The sequence below is a fragment of the Penicillium diatomitis genome, assembly GCF_028827545.1.
Source record: "Penicillium diatomitis strain IBT 30728 chromosome Unknown utg000014l_segment0_segment0, whole genome shotgun sequence".
NCBI lineage: Eukaryota > Fungi > Ascomycota > Eurotiomycetes > Eurotiales > Aspergillaceae > Penicillium > Penicillium diatomitis.
The window spans coordinates 179450-198271 of record NW_026623186.1 but is presented as its reverse complement, the minus strand read 5'-3'; the positions used below and the strand labels follow the sequence as shown (position 1 = coordinate 198271).

General features: G+C 46.0%; 4 protein-coding genes across 4 annotated transcripts; 1 reads left to right on the top strand and 3 right to left on the bottom strand.

Moving 5' to 3' along the window:
* Positions 1-1100: 1100 nt before the first annotated feature.
* Positions 1101-1574, bottom strand: N7539_008778 (uncharacterized protein; the record flags this gene model as incomplete). Its single annotated transcript, XM_056938373.1, has 1 exon — positions 1101-1574. The coding sequence occupies one exon, from the start codon at positions 1572-1574 to the stop codon at positions 1101-1103; it is 474 nt and encodes a 157-aa protein (XP_056786381.1).
* Positions 1575-5905: 4331 nt separating this feature from the next.
* N7539_008777 (GIY-YIG nuclease family protein) lies at positions 5906-7603 on the bottom strand (the record flags this gene model as incomplete). The annotated part of the gene is made up of 3 exons (XM_056938372.1): positions 5906-6443; positions 6660-7193; positions 7251-7603. 3 exons carry the CDS (start codon positions 7601-7603, stop codon positions 5906-5908), a joined length of 1425 nt encoding a protein of 474 aa, XP_056786380.1.
* A 777-nt stretch (positions 7604-8380) lies between these two features.
* On the top strand, positions 8381-9175 carry N7539_008776 (BTB/POZ domain-containing protein; the record flags this gene model as incomplete). The annotated part of the gene is made up of 2 exons (XM_056938371.1): positions 8381-8424; positions 8485-9175. 2 exons carry the CDS (start codon positions 8381-8383, stop codon positions 9173-9175), a joined length of 735 nt encoding a protein of 244 aa, XP_056786379.1.
* Positions 9176-12784: 3609 nt separating this feature from the next.
* Positions 12785-15183, bottom strand: N7539_008775 (dynamin family protein; the record flags this gene model as incomplete). Its single annotated transcript, XM_056938370.1, has 4 exons — positions 12785-13021; positions 13074-14944; positions 14987-15079; positions 15132-15183. The coding sequence occupies 4 exons, from the start codon at positions 15181-15183 to the stop codon at positions 12785-12787; spliced, it is 2253 nt and encodes a 750-aa protein (XP_056786378.1).
* Between the last annotated feature and the right edge of the window lie 3639 nt (positions 15184-18822).

The following is an 18822-nucleotide window of genomic DNA, read 5'->3' as shown; positions in this document are numbered from 1 at the left end:
CAGACTATAGTATATCCGACGAGATATTCTCTTAAAATTGCACCCTATGATTTATTGAGGTATCAACAATCATTTCAGCCAAGTTCAAAAATTGCACCCACGTTTCAGCCGCTCGTGAATTATTTCCGTAGCATTAGTTCGAAATCATGGAATGATTTGAACCGCCCGAGGCCGTATGATGTTGTCCACCGATTAGAGGTGCCTTTTCAGAATCAGTGTTAAAATATCATAGCTATCCGTCTACACTATATACCCAAAGGGAGCGATTAAAATTTTATCCAAATTGATTCTGCTTGAACTGAGCAAGTCCCCGGAGTTTAGATATTTTGCGCTGCGAACCTTCGGGATTGCTGCATATGCGCCCTTCCCTTTTGTGTCATGTAATACAGGTCGATATTGTCGACTTACATACAAACATATCAAATATCGACCACGATCGGTATTTTATCAGCTTCCATCAGTCTGGTCGTCTCTGCTTCTCGTGCCTTCACGGCTTCTTTTGTTAATCTGACAACCTCACGTCCAATCTTTTGTTCTGTGGTAAACAGTGTATGATGTATTTTTAAATTGACAGTAAGTGGCGACAGAATCAATCCTTTATCCATAGTTCCAAAGTCGGCGTTGGCAGAGCCAGAGTTTGAATGCTCTTTTGGACTGTTTTCGAGTGTTGCTTCCTCCGGCAGTGAAGCTTGATCGCCACTGACTCGGCAAATTGGTCTTGGATAGCTGGCACTGTACGTCTGACACAAGCTGCTCTTGACCACATTCCTGTTAAAGCTGCGAGTACAAGGGTTTTCTTAGCCCGCCGGTCGCTCAATCATCCAAGCATAAATCTCAAGGCCAGAGGGAAAGAGCCATTTCCTCTGAGACAAGATTTCCGCGGACCTTCACAACATTCCATCCTAGGCGTTCCAAGATCTCTTCGATCAGCCTGTCTGGGGGGCCACTGCAGTATCGAGCAATGATGGTGTTTAGAGAAGCAATCTTTCGAAACTCGGAGTCGATTTTCTTCAAAATTTGATGAACACGACGTGAACTGTGTTGATCGTCTTTGATCAGGTACCGACAGCTCTCGCCATAAATAGAAAATTCCAGTGTTCTTAGCCCGGTGCACTCATTGCGAAGAAGCTCCAAATTCCGTAATACGTCTTGTCTGAGACGGATTTCTCCCCCTGGTCATCTGCTAGTTCCGTGGTGGGAAAAGAGATACGCAATGTGGACAGAAAACCTGCATTGACAGATCCAATGCGTCTTATGAACAATCCCAGAACGTTGCTCCGGTGGTTCCTCGTTTCCACTTCCTCGAGAATGAAGCGATTCGCACCGTACAAGATTGACCTAGCATCATGGGATAATTGCTGACAGGTATACAATAGTGCCAGCCATGCACCAGGCTTACGGGGCATGAAACATTCCAGTGGACCTCCCGAATCCTGGAAAAAGTAGGGGGAGTCCGGCACAGCGAGCACCAGTCTGATGATCCGGTGGCGAATCTCAACTGGCAAGACGAGAAGACCAGCAGCAGTCGATTTGGGTGATAATGAAGGAAGTTTTTCTAATTCCAAACCGGACATGGTGGGTAGATGATTCCGGTTGGAAAAGTTGAGAGCTAGTGTCGTGTCCACAGTTCTCGAGGAGCGTTTTCTAGAGGGTGAAGAAATGATTATAGCCTAGTCAACGTTGTTCATTAGTGTGAAATGAGATGAAGAATGAAGTATACGAAGGTGTGCTAAATGATCACAGTACCTGTCCTGAATTCAAACAGCACTAAGGGGAAGGCAGTTGGATTACGTAGAACACTAGGAGGATGAGGTCAAGGACACGTGATTACGCTCTAGAGTTTCAGAGGATGACGAACGACTTTCCCCGCAACACACGATAGGCCTCGCATGGGCAAAAGTCACGTGCAGTTATGCTCAGCTTCCAGGCGGCCCGGTGAATCGAACACTAACTGTCCCATCACCCGAGCAGTTGATAAAGGGTGCAAAAGAAATTTTACTGATTAAAAAGGAATGAAAGATCAAAATTATCAAGCAAAAACATTCGATCTATTTCACAAATTAAGGATCTCATCACTTATCCGTCTCGTCTCACACTTGCCAAAATCAAATTATTGGTGTATCCTCGACTAGTATGCCCCAGCTGGTTCAGAACCACCGAGGTCACCAACTAGCCACTATCGCCCTCCATAAACAGATCACTGTCATCCCCAAGGTCTACGGAGTCGTTCTGCTTCTCACGCCATTCCACTAGCGCTAAAATGTGACATGACATGGGGCGGAATTTCTCCATTTAGGGGACTGGGGGTTGAACCACCCGGTACTGTGCATGTGAACAAAGAAATCCCTGTTCTCGTCGCCTGCTCAAGTTCTTTGCATATGCTCATTTGCCTCCTCGAGAGACCCCACATGGTGAAAACCAAATTCAAAGTGAACAAGACGGAGGAAAGTATTTGTTGCCGCGATAAGGAAAATACTGCCCGTATACTCCCTATCAACACCCGATAAACACCAACAACTTGGCAGCAATTGCAAAAAGTTGTATTACTCTTGCCCTAGGGGATCCGGGTTTGCTCTCCGTGGTATAGCCGCTTCTCCAAGATACTGAGCTAGTGTTTTATTTGGGAACGACTAGTTTGCAGTCTCCTGTCCGGTCATCAACATGGATGTATTTCACGCACGCCTGGCCTCGAGAATGGCTAAGTACGGATGTCCCATCATCCATCCGTGGGCCTGCCAGTCTATTCTGCGAATGCCACTATCATCTTCCGGAATGACTTCGTGCATTTCGGTGAAACGGGTGGTGGCTTTTCTGCGCTCGACGCGTGGCCGCACCTCTTTGTGCCCTTCGTGGTTCTGGAGGAGACAGAGGTTAGAGCAAATTGTAGGAAATATAAGACGAAGTACACAGTCACCTCTTCAAATTTACTCCGCCGAGCATCATACTTATTCTTATCTATCATGGCGTTATTAAGATCGACTTCGAATTCAGAGAAAGATGGAGCGGTTGGAATGAAAGACCCTACGTGGGGTCAACATAACCTTCTTTGTACGTAGGTCGTCTCTCGCGCTCGGGATACATAACATCACCCTGCAGGTAAAACGCTGACCAGTCAGAGCTCTCATTACCCGGCCCCGACCATGATGACAGAACGTGATTTGCTGAAAAGCAGAGAGGAGACTGTTTCCAGAGACTCACGATAAGCATTCCACATCACAGATTCTATATACTCAAGTATGCGGGTATACTGCGGTCCAACTTATGGTTACTTAATTTGTTTGATGAAGGGTCATTGCTATTCAATATCATACAGTACTTTGGATGCCACCAATATGAGATATTTCACAATAGGTCACGATACCACCAGAAGCTGGAGTAGACCATAGAACAGCTTGTACTGTAACTTAGCTTGACTTGACAAGAGTATAATGAGTACGCAAAGTAGATAAAGAACCTGCTGAAAATCCAATAAATAATTCCATGGTCACAAAGAAGCTTCTTTGCATTACAGGTATGCTATAATGAGTTTCTGGTCAATACTAGGCGCATTTCAGGACTGGCAATAACTGTATTATATATTATTCAGGTAGGGTCTTGGGAAAGATATACAGTCCGTCGGCTAATAAGCTCTTTAGAGAGAGGGCATATTCCTCGGAGACACAATATCGTAGGTAGTGCCCGGGGAATTTCCATGGTAGCATATGAGGTGCTAGCAAGACTGGGTGGAACCTTCTTCCACACGGAGCCCCCTTCCACACGCAGCCCCCGAAGACTCCGTATAGAAGAAGACCCCGTATGGAAGAAGACTCCGTATGGAGGAGGGCTCCAGTGGACTGCCATTTTTTGCCAGTATGGAACAGGAGACACGGGTGGATGTACAATATGTATGGGATTTTGATTGTGAACGGGTAAAAGTCTTGATTGGCCTATTTCTACTCCTAGATCCACATTGGAGTGCCATAACTAACTTATCTCGCTTTCAATGATCTGCGCTAAAATACAGTGGCGCCGCAAAAGTCTGTGACCCGCTACCTGACCGCCCCTTTCTGCCACACATTCTGCCGCTCGAAAACCTACAATATACGCTGCGTATATAATGAAATTGTATCAGACTAATGCATGGTCAAGCAGCCCTTGTGCGAGGCATATGAGTCTGGTTGACGATAAAAATATCGTATACAACGCTATATGGGACTCCGCTGTACGCATGCAAGTGGTTTAATGGGCTATAATAGGAAGGCGGTGCTACTAGCGTTCGACGTGCTGTAGTCCTTGTCTTTCACTTTTCAATGCTCCGTAAAGGCCTCCAATAAACTATATATCTAGTTCTCGGCGGCATACCGCGGCTGTGTCCGACCGGCCTAATCCGCAAGCATAATGAAGCTATTTGTAGCGAGAAACTGCTTGACGATGGCATCGTACCCGTTCATGACAGCTCAAGACAGCAGCCTGCGACCAAACTCGTTTGTTCTTATTGAATACTGAACGGAGTAGGCGAGGCTAACCGACAAGGCAAGCTTATAGAAAAGACTGTTACAGTAGCTTTGCGGGGCCAGGCGCGGGGTTTGGAGTCCACAATGAATTCAAAAACAAGAGAGATGTGGGTGGTCCTCGACTATTAGGAAATGCACGTGATGCAGATCAATACGACAAAGAAATGGGGGCTAGAACCTCATCTAGATGTGAGTCACCGTTTAAAAACAATCCTCTGTCCTTCTCATCCTTCAACGTTTTCCACCGCTTCCTTGCTAGGTCCTTTTTGCGCACTCAGTAAAAATCAACGAATGTGCTGGCTTCAACAAGCCGTTGAGTAGGTATTCATTTTGTGGTGTTATGTTTTAGGCTATGGCTGATGTTTTCTTCTACCGGCTCCGTTCATCTTAAATTCTGTTGATTTTTTGGAGTTCCAAGGCCATCTCGTGCGAGAATTACCTTGTTTTTCCGAAATTTGCACGACTAGGTCCCCTCAACTGTTGATTTCGTTCCTCTTCCCGCTAAACAGGCCACTGGCCAACCACAGTCAATTTAACCCTGCCTGCAATCCCAACGTTCTTTCAAGCCACCAACGCGAAGATGCGATGTAATATTGAAAACCGTGAACTGAGCGCCATCGCTCCAGGCGAGGGGGGCCTAGTTGTACCGATACAAGTCGCTGTAGGCAGGAGACGACTAGAAGGTTCTATGTAAACTAAACAAACCAGCGACCGTTAACAATCCAGCAACTTTCCTCTCCCATCCCTCAGCTGCCTCACTGCAGAGGGTTTGATGCTGCCTTTAGTGTCCATCTCTGGTCAAGTTGGTAGGCAAGGCTTGACAGTAAGATTTGTTTTGTTTCGTGATTACTCTTGCTTATCGCTATGTGGCGAATTGCGATGTTCATTGGGCATCAGGCACTCCTGGCTAACCTTTCCCGGAGAACAGCTCCAGGCTACCCTTCCTTTGGACATATTCTCGATGACCCAAGCCCTTTTGATGACGATCCGGATCAACCTTGGATAATCGGACCTATGGGAAGAAATAGTTGTATTTCTTACGCCAAGGTCTGATTTGCTACACACTGCGTAAAAAGGGAGAAGTCTTTTGCGTCGAGGCGTCTCATTGAATCTGGCTTGGGCCACAATTATTGAGATTACGATTGTTGGCATATCAGCTGATTGAATTTATCTGCGTTACCTCAACTATAGAATGTGCCATCTAAATCTACAGCAAGGAAGCATTGCCTAGAACCTTCCGGACTCGTATATATTTTATAACATACTTAGCTCTTGGTTTAACACCTTTTCAATGTCCCGCAATCGTTCCCCTGATGAGTATTTCCTCCGTACCTGAATTGCCCATTTCAAGTCCCTTGCCAGACCCTTTCATGTCACAATTTGCTCTTCGAATGTTGGAAGGCTCTCTCATCTTATGTAAGAACCTTCGTTTGTGTATTTGGCTCGATGTTTGACGGGAAGTCCCATGAGTTGGTGGTGAGATTATAGAGAGGGTCAGCTGGAGGGGACCGTTTGTTAAGAGAAATATCTTTTCCACTTAGTTGCTTGGCTTCGACATCCGGGCGTTGTTTCACACATTGAAGAGAAGACGCAGAAATGTGAGGGCTTTTAAGGTCAATACGTGGTGAGATGGCCAGCGATATATTTTTAGGCATATGCCACACCTTGGCTGCCACTGGCTTGTGTTTGACTTCGGTGCGAGTCGTTTTGACCTCCTGCGCGAACTCGGACTTGGTCAATAAGTCGCTTTCGAAGTCCTTCACCGATATCTCTTTGAAGTCGTTACTTTGCGATTGTTCCGTTTGCTCCACTTTAACGACATATTCCGCTTCAGACACTTTGGGAGGCTTGGCTCTAGGAAGGAGCCTGGTGATTTCCTTGCCAGTTTCTGGTACCGGTAATTGGCCAACACCTTTCTCGGCAGCGATCGTTTTGTTGATCACAATCTCCCTAAAACGACTCAATAGCTTTTGAGCAGTGACCTCCTTCGTCTCGCGATATATTCCCTCTATCACGTCTTTCCACTGGTCCTTCAAGTGGCCTTGGAGATCATAAGGCTTGGCTGATTGTACAAATCCAGCCCAGTCCCTTACAGTCCGCTAAGCAAGTTCTTTGCTAGCCTCAAACCACTCTTTATGGCTCTTCCCGCACCACGGGGCTTTGTACCTTCGCTCTCGGCGCCATTCCTTGATTAGTTCATAATGTGTAAGGGTCTCGACACGATGAGCGTGAGGAATATCATTCAGGCTGAATAATAAGTTTGGCTCATAACCGCAGTTTGACCAGTCTACTAGTCGATCCGAAACTGTCTTTGCTGTCCAGCCAATCTTTACATGGCCAGGGGAAGATTCGCGATCAAAAATATAAAGTGATCCTGTCTCAAAATCTCGCTTTTTGAGAGGTGTGAGCATCTTTTGATACACTGAATCGCCGGGAGAAGGCTCTGCAATGTGACGACGAAACTCGGATAAAGCAGGCTGAGTGACTGCAAAGGGCTGGCGGTGGGCGAGATTTTCAGAGCTGTTTATACGGCGGGTCCGAAGGTTGTAACCTTTTTGGTCTTCAAGTCCGTTGGATATGAGGCCGAAAGTGCTTGAGGAGGTTGGTAGATGACAGGTGTATTCATCTGACGCCTTGAATACGGACAGTTTCCCAGTAGCATCAGAAGCAGCTGCGGCGGGGGCTCGGTCGCGAGCGAGCCTATGGTAACTATTAACCGTGGGCTCCAAAGAAGAATAATTGATGTTTGTCACTCACCTGACAGATTTTGCTTTATTTAATGACAAGACCGGTTGTGCTCGAATCTCGTTGAGCCATCTCTGGGCCAGTGGTGTCAAAAGTTGCAAATCTTCTATCTTGTCACGATGCTGAGCACGTTCCCATAAAAAGCAATTGCATTGGGCGTACTCGCTTAGTATTTTGATCTTAATATCTTCAACTGGCGTCGCCTTGAGTAAATGCTGAAGTTCGACTGCGCGTTGATTGTCTTGATCCCGGCAATTGCTTTTGCACCTTGCGCCTTTCTGTGTGAAGAAAATGCATTGCTTCTGAGTCGATGGGTCAAGGTCATTGAATGATATAAAAAAAGATATATCAGGATTGAAGACCATGGTGAAGGAAACTGGGCTGGTCAGTCTTTCAAATGTTGCTCGTTTCGCAGAGTCGAATAAGAAGAGGTGCGGAGCAGCTCACCTGAATGTGAATGAGGGGTAGGTCACATGGGCGTTTCTTGTGAGTTACAATACCAAAAGTAACAGGAATGTTCTGGTAATTTTTTTTCGAATTCTTCCTAGAAATCTTCCTAGAAACTTTGCATGGCTTTGAAGCAGTAGGACCTTCCCCATGGATGGTAAACATCATCGTTATTTATTTGGGATACATGAAGATGCGGTATGTTACGATGGATATAGACAGTGAAATAGCCATCCCAATGTAAATTTATTGGTTCGCCGTGGGAAAAAGTCAGGAAAATGCATGATTGGAATTGGAGTAGTCACCGATTGTAAGAAGAAGGTACTACAGGCTGTCTAGCGAGAGGCCACGATAACTTCCAGGATGATAGGGAGAAGAAGTTGACGAGGCTCCTACCCAAGGGCCCGTGGGTAGTGTGCTATGAGCAAGGTCCGTTGCCTGCTGTACAAGTGTCAGGTTTACAGAGTAAGTGCAGGTCAGCTCTCTGTCTTAATGGCCAATAAGAGTCTGCAGTATGTGAAGGCTGTGGTACGAAATAGGCAGGTGCCAAGAGGGAAGGACTTGTCAGGAACCCGTCATGTGCACGGTTCATCTGTGCCCCTCCTCACCTGTGAGTTGCAACCGGAACATCATTTATTTTTTTGGCATCATTGACCCTTCACCATACAGGTTTCAACCACTCTCGCAATTCAAGAATGACCGGAGGACCTGAAGCAAACCGTACGCACTTTGCAACCAAGTAGGTGGCTGAATGTCTCTGATAAGGACTCATCTCACATCTGAATGCTTCATTCTCTAGTATCCTTCCCCTCTATCACGGGCCGCTTGTCAACATTCGAATCGAGCCTAGCAATTTAGAATATGCTATTTCCAAGGGCCTTCTCTCCGCGAAATCACCAGTTTTCTCAAAGATGTTTGAAGGCAACTTTCTAGAATCCCAGCAGCAGACAGCGATTCTAAAAGAAGAGGAATCCATTGTGTCAGTACGGAGCCTTGCAGCACTTTTTCAATGGCTTTATCTCCGCGTTATCAAATTTGATATAGAAGATGCTGAGGAGCATATGTCGGCTGCCATGGAGCTGGTGAGGCTTGGAGACAAGTACGATATTGTCGGATTGGACCATGAAATGGCCCAATATATTAAGGGCGTACTCCTTGCCAATCCTCATCCAACGACCAACCAATTTCACCGCCATATTGACAACAATACCTACTGCATTACACGTGATCATATTTTCTCAGCAACTCGCTTGCCTCGAGATCATCCAGTGCGATGTATTTTGGCTGCTGCGTCAGTCGAAGGGTACCTTCGGAGCGAAACGCACAAGTTTGCTGAGGAAACCCAGCACAATCCTATTTTCGGTGCTGATGTACTCCGAGAGGTGAGGTTGGCACTGAACGGGATCAAACCTGTTCGAGGCGCGACCTTTGAAGATCCGATTACTGGAGTAAGATCAGAGCTGGACTCAGTCGGACTATTTTGGGATTAATTGTGCTGTCGTAAAGCAAGCCATGATCGTCGAAACATTTGATTTTTGTTGGTCTAATCTTCTATTTATCGAACGCTGAGAGAGCGACCTTGAGCTTATTGTGTTCGATTGTGGGCACAAGTACGGATTCGGGTCTCGCATCCTTGGGCTAGGAATCTCAGCCACAGCTGTATGGGCTGGCGGGCGATGTAGGCAGGGCCATATAACTGTCTCGGGAGTGAATCCGTTAATCCATCGCGGTTCGAATGGGAACTCCAGGTCAGAGGGTGTGAAAGAGCGACCCCATGGTGAGTGGGATAGTTATTTTTGGATATGGATCAGGGGTTATTTTTGGACATGGACATGTAGCAGTACATGACTGTGCAGTTTTATACTTTCATGCTTGTTACCGTGTAAAACTGGAACAAGTCTTTAATTACGGACCTTTTCATATACGGTTTAGCGCATCATGTGATTAGGGTTCGAAAGAGCACCTCTGTGTTACCGGATATGGAAGGCAAAAACCGTCGGCACTGTAAATCTCCTTTCAACGGATACTGACCTTTCTCCGACGCAAAGTCACCCCGCCCTGTTTGAAGGAGGGATCAGTACGGAGGACAACGTTCATGAAGGACCCTAGAGCGTATCCACTGCTCATAGAAGGATACATGCTAATAAGCGCAAATAGGAAGCATGTACTACCTAAGTGGCACTTGTGGAGGATTTGATTCGGGAACACAGACCCACCAGGCCAATAGATATATTTTCCGATTTCAAGTAACTATGAGCGCGTATTATTCTAAGGGAAATAGCTCAATAAGACCCAAACCGCTCGGCAATAACGAGGAACAAGGTTATCAACATTAGTTTTCCGAGTATACTGCTGCTCAATGTACACTTCCTGCTTGTCGAACCTTGCGAAAACTCTTATCCAATTTTGCAGCTCACCCCGAGTGCTTTTAGCTCACTTGGCTAATAGCAACATGCGATTTAGGCAACGTTTTTGATCATGTTCATGTAAGTCAGCAAGCGACAAGTGCAAAGCGGATCTCTGAACCCACTCTTCGTTCATTGAGAGCTTAAGACTCCAGTCGGAGATCGTGCTCCTCAATCATGATATGCCCTTGGAGTATAGTGTCTTGGTCAGGAAGTTGATCTCCTTCGAGATTCTCTGCTCGAAAGGTCGAGACACCAAGCATGCCATGATACAATGAGCTTAGCGGGACGAAATGAAAACCTTAGGACTGCAAGAATTGTCTTGCTGCAAGAGAAATACCTCTTTAATTATCGGGGATCTTAAAAAGCTTTCTATATAGAACATTTGATGTATAGGGATATCCCTAGCACACTGACCCTGATTAGTTCGTTACCTCTAGTCGACTGACCACCATTTAACTGAAGTTCACGTTACGATACCATGCCCCTCAAGGGGCCCCGTCACGGTCGGGTAACCGAACAAGAATCACTAGCATGTCGCCGAAAGAGCGTGAGTTCCGTGGGCTTTCCATCGCAAAAACTGCAAGCAATATAATGGCGTCATGCAATGTTCTGTAGATACTTTCGCCTGGTTGAAATGCTTTATATAGCTCTTTACGGTAAAATTGGTGTGGGCGTTTAAGAGAGCAAGCTGTGGGTAAAACCTGTCCAGATTTTTGGGTTCTGCCTTGAGATACCGACCTGGAAGTTCCCATGTATGGGAAAGCCAGTGTTCATTATCGGAATTTCTCACCACCCTACCTCCTAGCGCCTCTGGCAGTTCCTCCGACTTCTAAAATCGAGGAGGACAATGATGAGCCTCCGTACTCCTACAACACGACGCCACCTCTGCCACCTCTGACTCCAATGAGTGATACCCCCTTTTAGGCGTCCTTTGTAGTCATCCAAATTATCTTTGTGTGTCTTTACTAATCAATGGCCTCACTACCAGGGGCCTGCCTACTTTAGGACGCTGTATGAAATCACTTACCTACTGTCCTTCCTGAATCCTGGCTGTGATATACTCTTTACAATTTCAGAGAGCTGCCACTACTTCAGTCCTGTACACCAGAGGTTACAATGGGGACATTGAGAGTTTCTGAAAATGAAGGTGTCTGGCCTCTCACGAGCACTTCTATGTGGCTTACCAAGGACATTCCCGCAATAGTGCTGAATCACCAACCGCCATCACATCTTTTTTAAGTCTCCCTTGTAACATTCTTTCATAGAGAAATCTGAGATAGAAAGGGCACACGAATAATCAAGCAGAATCAAGTTAGTAATAGTGTATCTTACAACCTGACAGCAAGACCAAAGTCGGCCCCCTGAGATTGATATCGTTTTGTCTTTCCCTGATGTCGTTTTCAGAGCTTCGCCCTCTCTCTGTCTTTTTTCATATGCTTGTTCCCTGCCTCCCCCTTGCTTATTTCCGTCGCTCTCCATAAAATGATAATTACTGCTTAGTGCAACTATTCTGTTCCCCATGCAAACACATCAGGGGCTCAGCAGTCGTGCCTCGGGATTTTCGGAGGTATCCGAGCAAAACTTCTTATCTTTGTATCAGACAAAGTCCGGATAGAGAGGAAAAATGTCAGGACCAACCTTAGAGTTTCAACCACCACCTCTCCGCGCAAGCGACTGGGACTTCCGAAAATACCAAGATCCATTGAGAAATCCTGGCGATTACCTTTTTCGAGATGAAACCCATCGCTTCGGTTACTCCCACGCACCAGTGGACTGCGCGGCCAGTTCAACTACAATTATCTTGCAAAAATCAGAGGTGTTTCAGAGTCGCTTTTATGATTTTTAGATGCCTCGGGAAGTAAATTTGACTTGGCCGCTAGATACAACATATCATTCATGGGAGTAAATCATGTGTAAAGATAGATACACGCCACCTTGCGAAAATGGCCCAGAGCGTCTACCTCTATCTTTGGACCATGTTGTCAGTTGATGTTATATAAATGGTGTCTTTACCGTCTCAGTACTTATTTCCCTCTCACAGTTGTTATATAGAACATTCAAGCAAATGAATCTTGTAGCGAGATTCCAAAGCCATCTGGTGAAGTGCCCAACCAAAACGACGGCTACAGAAATTATGGCCTTGCATTTAGTGAGGGAGGGGGAACTGGGATTTTTCCTCCCTAAGGGCCCACACTGCTCAAGTACCAGAGGGAATACTGCGTCTATGACTGAAAAGATAATCTTCATCCGTTGTCAGACTTCAATAGGCTAGAACAATTCCTTCGTGTAATGCTTCTGGGGTAACCAGATACCGAGCCCCTATTTTATGGTCTGGAGATAGCCGAGAGACTCCCAAAATGCTTTCCTTATAGTTTCTTCGAGCTATGGGTAAAAGTATATGTTAAAAATTTTTAAACATACCAGATCGACTTGTAGGTGTTGGGTTGGTTAGCCGATGGCTTCCACAGGAGCGGTAGATTTATCTCTTTTCATACAATAATAATAGTGATCCATGACTGACCACAGGAAGCCGCTGTGTCAAGTGCCATGTGGGCGGAATAGAGCCAGGGTAGACACAAATCGAGCAAAGTGAAGGTGAATCCTCAGATTTGACTTACTATCCGCTAGTGTATTATTCCAGTGATTCGGGATGGACCTGTGGTTCCCCCCTCTTCCGAAAGGACTAGCACATTAAAGAACGGACATGAGCTCGTTGAGTATCATTTTCCCATTGGTAAACATGCGCACTTTCTCAGCAAGGGCTTCTCGCTCTGTCTTGGTGGAATCAGGCTCCGCAGCAAGAGCGAGAGCCTCGGTATCCAATAGCTGAGATACCTTGACAGGCGAGAATATGTGCTCAAGTCCTCGAATAATGTGACGCTCAATCACTTGAACCGCAATGTTTGCAACAAAAACCTTCTCACAGACCTGTTTGAAAGTAAGTAACTGATACATACAATTGAAAGTAGGGAGTTCGTACCTTATAAATTGCCTGAAGGCAGTCGAGCACCAGCTCTGCGCTGTGTTTGTCCATATCTGGATCCATTTTTTCGGAGTAGATCTTCATCGCTAGGTTCACATTCACGCTTGGGTACGTGTGGTCCGAACTACACCCTGGAACGTTCATATGATGCGTTGCATCCTCCAAACAACTTTCCAACTCGACCTTCCGTCTCTCAATCTGGCGTTTTTTGATCGTGTCGGTATAATAGTGGTTGTAGTTAATTGGGTAAGAGCTCATCTCCTCTAGGATTTTCTCCATCTCTTCTATCGCAAGTGTGCGCCTGGTAGTCATCTGGTCGTGAATCGTTGGCCACAAGCGAATGTGAATGTCGCGGGGGCATTGGATGCTCAACAGACACTCGAGAAAGGAGCAACAAAGTCCTGTAATTTGCACGATATGTGCAAATGCAAAGAGATGCCACTTAGACGATTGCTCCCAGAACAGTTCAGCAATCACGAGAGGGTTGAAATTCCCCGGAAGCTCCTTTCCTCGCGCTTTAGCAACAGCGTCGTTTACCCATCGTATAGCTTCATCGTGACTAACTCTCGTAGGAGGCTGGATGTGGCCGAATGCTCCAAGTTTCTCAGCCGGTCTTGGTGTTTCGCTTGATGTTTCGCCAACGTATTGCTCATTTTCGTGGGCAGTTTGGTGCTCGATCCGGTCAAATCGACTATCATTTACCCCTGAGCTGACAATGTGAAATTTGTGGCCATTGGTGCGAATCTCATTGGAGAAAGCCATATTTCTCGATTGGACGATTGCTCTCAAGCGCCTGGTAGATTCCGGGCTGTTGGTTGGAATAGATTGTTGTTCATCACATTTAAAATATTCCCCTTCGTAATAGCCGCTTATTGCCGCCTTGCAGATTTCGTGAAAATTGAGACTGAGTTGCGTCAGAAAATTTCGGCATTCCCCAGCAGTAGTTCGCGCACTTCCTAATACGGCCATCTCGCTTTTTGCTCGCGACAATGCGCCCTCCAAGTCTGTTTGTAACCTAGGCAGCTCTTGGCGGCAATGATCAAACGCAAGTCTGCTTAGACGAACCGCCAGAGCGAGGATGCCCACCCGATCAGATCCCAGCTGCGAAAAGATGGACTCGCGGAAATACTGTTCCTCAGACGCATTCCGCTCGAGAATAGAACAAGCCATCTCCTCAAAGCTTCTGTTCTTGAGCACATGCCAACCAAGGTCAAACATAATATCCCTATTATTTGCCAAGTTCAAAAAGCTTAGCTCGGTCTCCGAGCCTGGAGGAAGCCGATCGGGCTTGGTGATAATCCCCAAGGTGCGCTCGCCCTTTGGGTCATATTGACGAACCAGATTCAGAATCGGCTGATTGGCGTAGTCGTTCGCTGCAGAGATTACAGCCAGGCATATTGTCCGAGGCGACGAAATGTAGGATTTTGTAATTTCCACACTCAGCTGAACGTCCGCCTGGGTTGCATCTCTAGTCTCTGCCTGGATGATACCAGGAAGATCCACCACCGTGAGCTGCGGCCTGGCTGGCCCCTCTATTTCCAGAACAAGAACGTCCATGGCGAATGCCCGTCGAGCCCCATTGAGATCTTGACTTTCCTCCAGTCCCATCGTGCTCATTGCTTTGGACATGATCTCTGGCAAGTTTTGCAGATCAAGGATAGTCTCAGAAAAGTTGTCCATAGCGGCTCGCTCCTCTGCCGAGCGTCGGCGGTCAGGTATGATACTGATCTTCAGAGACTCTGTCGTTCCACGGCGAAGGATGATTTCAGTGGGAAACCTTGTGCAAAGGTTGTCTTTCCGGGGGAACGGTATCTCCGTCAATGCTTCCAGAACTGAGCTTTTCCCTGCTGATTGATCGCCACAAACAACTAGTTGTGGAAGCGAAAGAACGCTGTCAAGCCCACACCTACGTAACTCAGAGACCGTGTCAAGAACCTGCCGTTGTTCCGTACTCTGTAGCGCCTCCAGAGCAGCCGCGTTAGGCATGCTAAAACCGCCCATAGCTACCGGATATTTTAGCAAAGAGCCACAGAATTCACTCACGGGCACACTTACTCCCTCTGACTATGCTAGAGACATTCGAGACATGGACTTTGGCAGCACTCATCCTCGCTATGCTATTGAGGTATTCGATATCTCTTCAAGCTTTCGACACCGGACCTTGAAGAGTGTGTGCTATAAAGATGAAAAGAAAGGCAGCGCTCCCTGGAATTATTTATAGTAAGTTGCTCCTTCATTCTCAGCAAAAGCGAAAATATGTTATTATCGGAATTAATCCCTTCAGTGAAATTCAACATTCTCATTAATCAAATCCTCTCTCTATCATTCAGCTGGCAAAGATATAATACGGACATAATAAATTCCCGCGCCCTTGCAGCTCGAATACGATACGATCAGATGATGCTGGATCTCTGTTTCGGGAGTCATTACTGGTCATTGAGGGCGCTTACTATCAATAGGGGAGAAAGCCATACTGATAAGTGATGGCGTGGCGGACTTTCAGAGGAGTAAGCGATCAATATTCAGTTGCTTGTATAGTACCAGATATGGAACTTATTCAGGAGAAGCAGAAATACGTCAAAAGAATGCCGCTCAACGAAATGGTCAATCATCTGTCATTTTGATTATTTCTTTGATCTTTTTTGGTATGTCGGGCTTGATTCATTATAGTTCGTCTCGAAAAAAACTGATTCCTCGAAGCCTGTATATGCTATGCTAGCAAAAACTCTGTATAAATAAAATTAGTTTTTCATTTGAAAGTGTATCTGACTTATTTGACGGAACCTTGCTGATCCTGGTCTTACACAGATAAGGCACAAAGATGCAATAAAAGAAAAGCGCTAAGGGTGTCGTTTGGCTCATACGGTCATACACCATTCAGCAATAAACCATTCCGTATAGTCATTTAGAGTTTCGCATATAGGATCGGGACGTCTTTCATAACTGGGATCAACCCTAGAAACAAGGATGAATCGGACACGTAAGGGAGCAGACAAAGCATGGTGATCAGTGCAATACACATCCTCGATGTCATTGCACCCTCAAATGAGCTTTTGCTCCTTCATGCTTCTTTCCTTGGTCGATCACATAATACCGTGGTTTGTTCTGAGCACTACTGGACAACCCGACCATTCCATCTTCGCTTCACTTTTACGGCGCTGTGATGTATCAGGTAAAATGGATGGCTCTGCCAGGTAAGTTACTGGTCGTCTTCACCCCTAGACTTAATTTTTGAATTTTTCGAGCATGCCTTGAGCCCGTTGAGATATGAGCATGAGGCTAGGAAGGGCTCTTGTTGTGTTAGCAGGAAAGTGAGTAATCTAAAAGTCATGTTCCTTGTTACGCGATAATTACCGACGGAGTTTGTATTATTCACGCATTCAGAGTGCTAAATGACCATACAGTCTCGTGGAGATCGGGACGGGGCAGCCTGGTAGTTAGCAAAGCCTTGGGGCAGTAAGGGATTCCGTTAAAATCAAGCTTGTTTCACAATCTCTTTCCGCTTTTATATACATGAATCTATTGTATGATACGTGGCACATTTATCTCATTATACCTGTCATGCAAGTGCACTGCTTCATATTCTAAAACCCTTACGAATTATGTTATCGCATTCAAATCAGTAATATCATCACTGTCAAATGTGAGCATCATGCAACCCATTACATCCTACCACCATACGGTGTTAATCAGTCGCATCATTGAGATCAGTCTACGCGGCAAACTGTCTATCGGGTTGAACAGCCAGCTATAACTCCAGATCCTGCGCAAAGTAACCCGACGTCGGCTATTTATAGTTAGAGGCGACATAGCGTAGAAGCACAAGAAGCCCAACCTAGAGCCCTCGTGCGATTTGATATTATATGTAAGATACACAACATGGAGCCTAGACCCTCGCCAGAAATTTCGCTCACACCCAAGTTGAGTAAATTATTATGAAGACGGTCCTCAAATAAAGCAACTAGATAAACAAAGACGATAACTTTCTGCCCGTTTATCACCAGTGGGTGCAAGATTGACGCCTAGCAACACACACTCATCGGTCAAAGAGGCAGATATCTCCTCCATGCTCACCAAACGTACACATTGGGCCGTATCCGTTGGGACAGCTACTGGCCGGCATACTATTTTGCACATATTCAAATAAATTTTCTTCTTCTGAAAACATTCAAAATGAAGGTGAGATGTGCCAGAAGCCCCACCGCCCTTACGTTTGCAAGAGCGGCATACTGTTGCGATAACGGAAGATATCGTGTCGGTTGAAATGTGGATGTCAAGATAGGGAAGATGGTGTTCCACAGGGTATTCAACCAGTAATAGTGCTGAACAAAGAGTACACCACGCATAGAGATGGTTTTTATTCAGATCCACTATTCCTGACATATTCGAAGTGCTTTCTTCGACGCTTTCTAGATCGGGGTATGTTTTTTTGTTTGTGGGCCATAGTGTCTCGTTGTAATAGAGCAAACTCGATGTTGCTAACTGAGCTTCAGCGATTCACGTTCAAAAACATTTAGGGTAGCATGCTCACCTGGTCTGCCTTGAATTGTCGCTAGTGACATGTAGCCCCCAGGGTTGGTCTGAGTCCTGGTAGATGAAGCAGAGGAAGCCTTTCTACTGCCCTTCTTTGGCATTATCTCTTTTGCCTCGAAAAAAGGCAGGCTGAAGTAGTGCCGGGACTGGAGGTAGTTCGCCAAATATAAATTCCTAAAACGCTCGGCATGTGAACTCGAGAAATTTGAAATGTCACATTCTGTATCATCTGACCATGCCCCTTGCCTTCATCGTATAAAAGTCAACTTTGCTTGACGTCTCAACCAATCGCGCAATAGCATCAGGACAACGGAATGAGTGTAAATTTTATTGTGAAGTAATAAACGCCGCAACGATAGACCTGCTGCACTATCATGTCTCAAACAATAGACAGTCGTACTGGAATGAAAGGATCTCCCTCAACTTAGGAATTTTCTGCACATAGGTAGCTATTCTATGTAAGAAGCAAACTTTTTCTTTTCATAGGTAAGGATAGCCGCCTCGATCACGTCCACTCCTATGCAGCGTTGCTAGCAGCACGTCACAGTGCCCTCGGTAGTGCTTTACATTTCTGAGGCTAGACAAAAGGTAAGGGATACCGCCCAGGCAAAAGCAACAGCAGAGCACACTTGCCCATACACTGATGAGCATAGTAACGCAACTACAACTCGGATATCGCTGGCTATCGATCTGTGCAAAAGCCTTCCGCTTTCGCGACGATGACCTATGCGTCTGCGGCGGACAGGGAGATATGATATATATTTCGCTAGATCGACTTTCTCTCCGATCTGCACCGAGAGCTTGGGGGAGGGTCGGGGACGCGCTTAGTAGCACGACAACCTTGTTGGGAGGATCTAGAGAAAGGGGAACTGCTTCACATGCTATAACAGTGGAGGCTATCTTCATTGGACTTCGCTGGATCGTTACAGAGAGTTCGAGGCCACGCGCCATGGGGATAGCGGCATAAGCAAAAAGGCTACTAGGCCACGACATGCCCCGACGATGCTCTTAGTTTGTATTGAAAGTGGTACACAAAACATGTATTTTGAATTTATATATAAATACCGTAGCCTTTATATCGCTTTGGAGAGGGGTCAGGGAAAATCCAAACACATACACATACATGCTGGCGAGGTACCCCCAGTATTCGGAAGGATCTCAATTTGGTCGGGATTTTGACATCTGTTCTATCAGTGATAATTTACGACCTTTT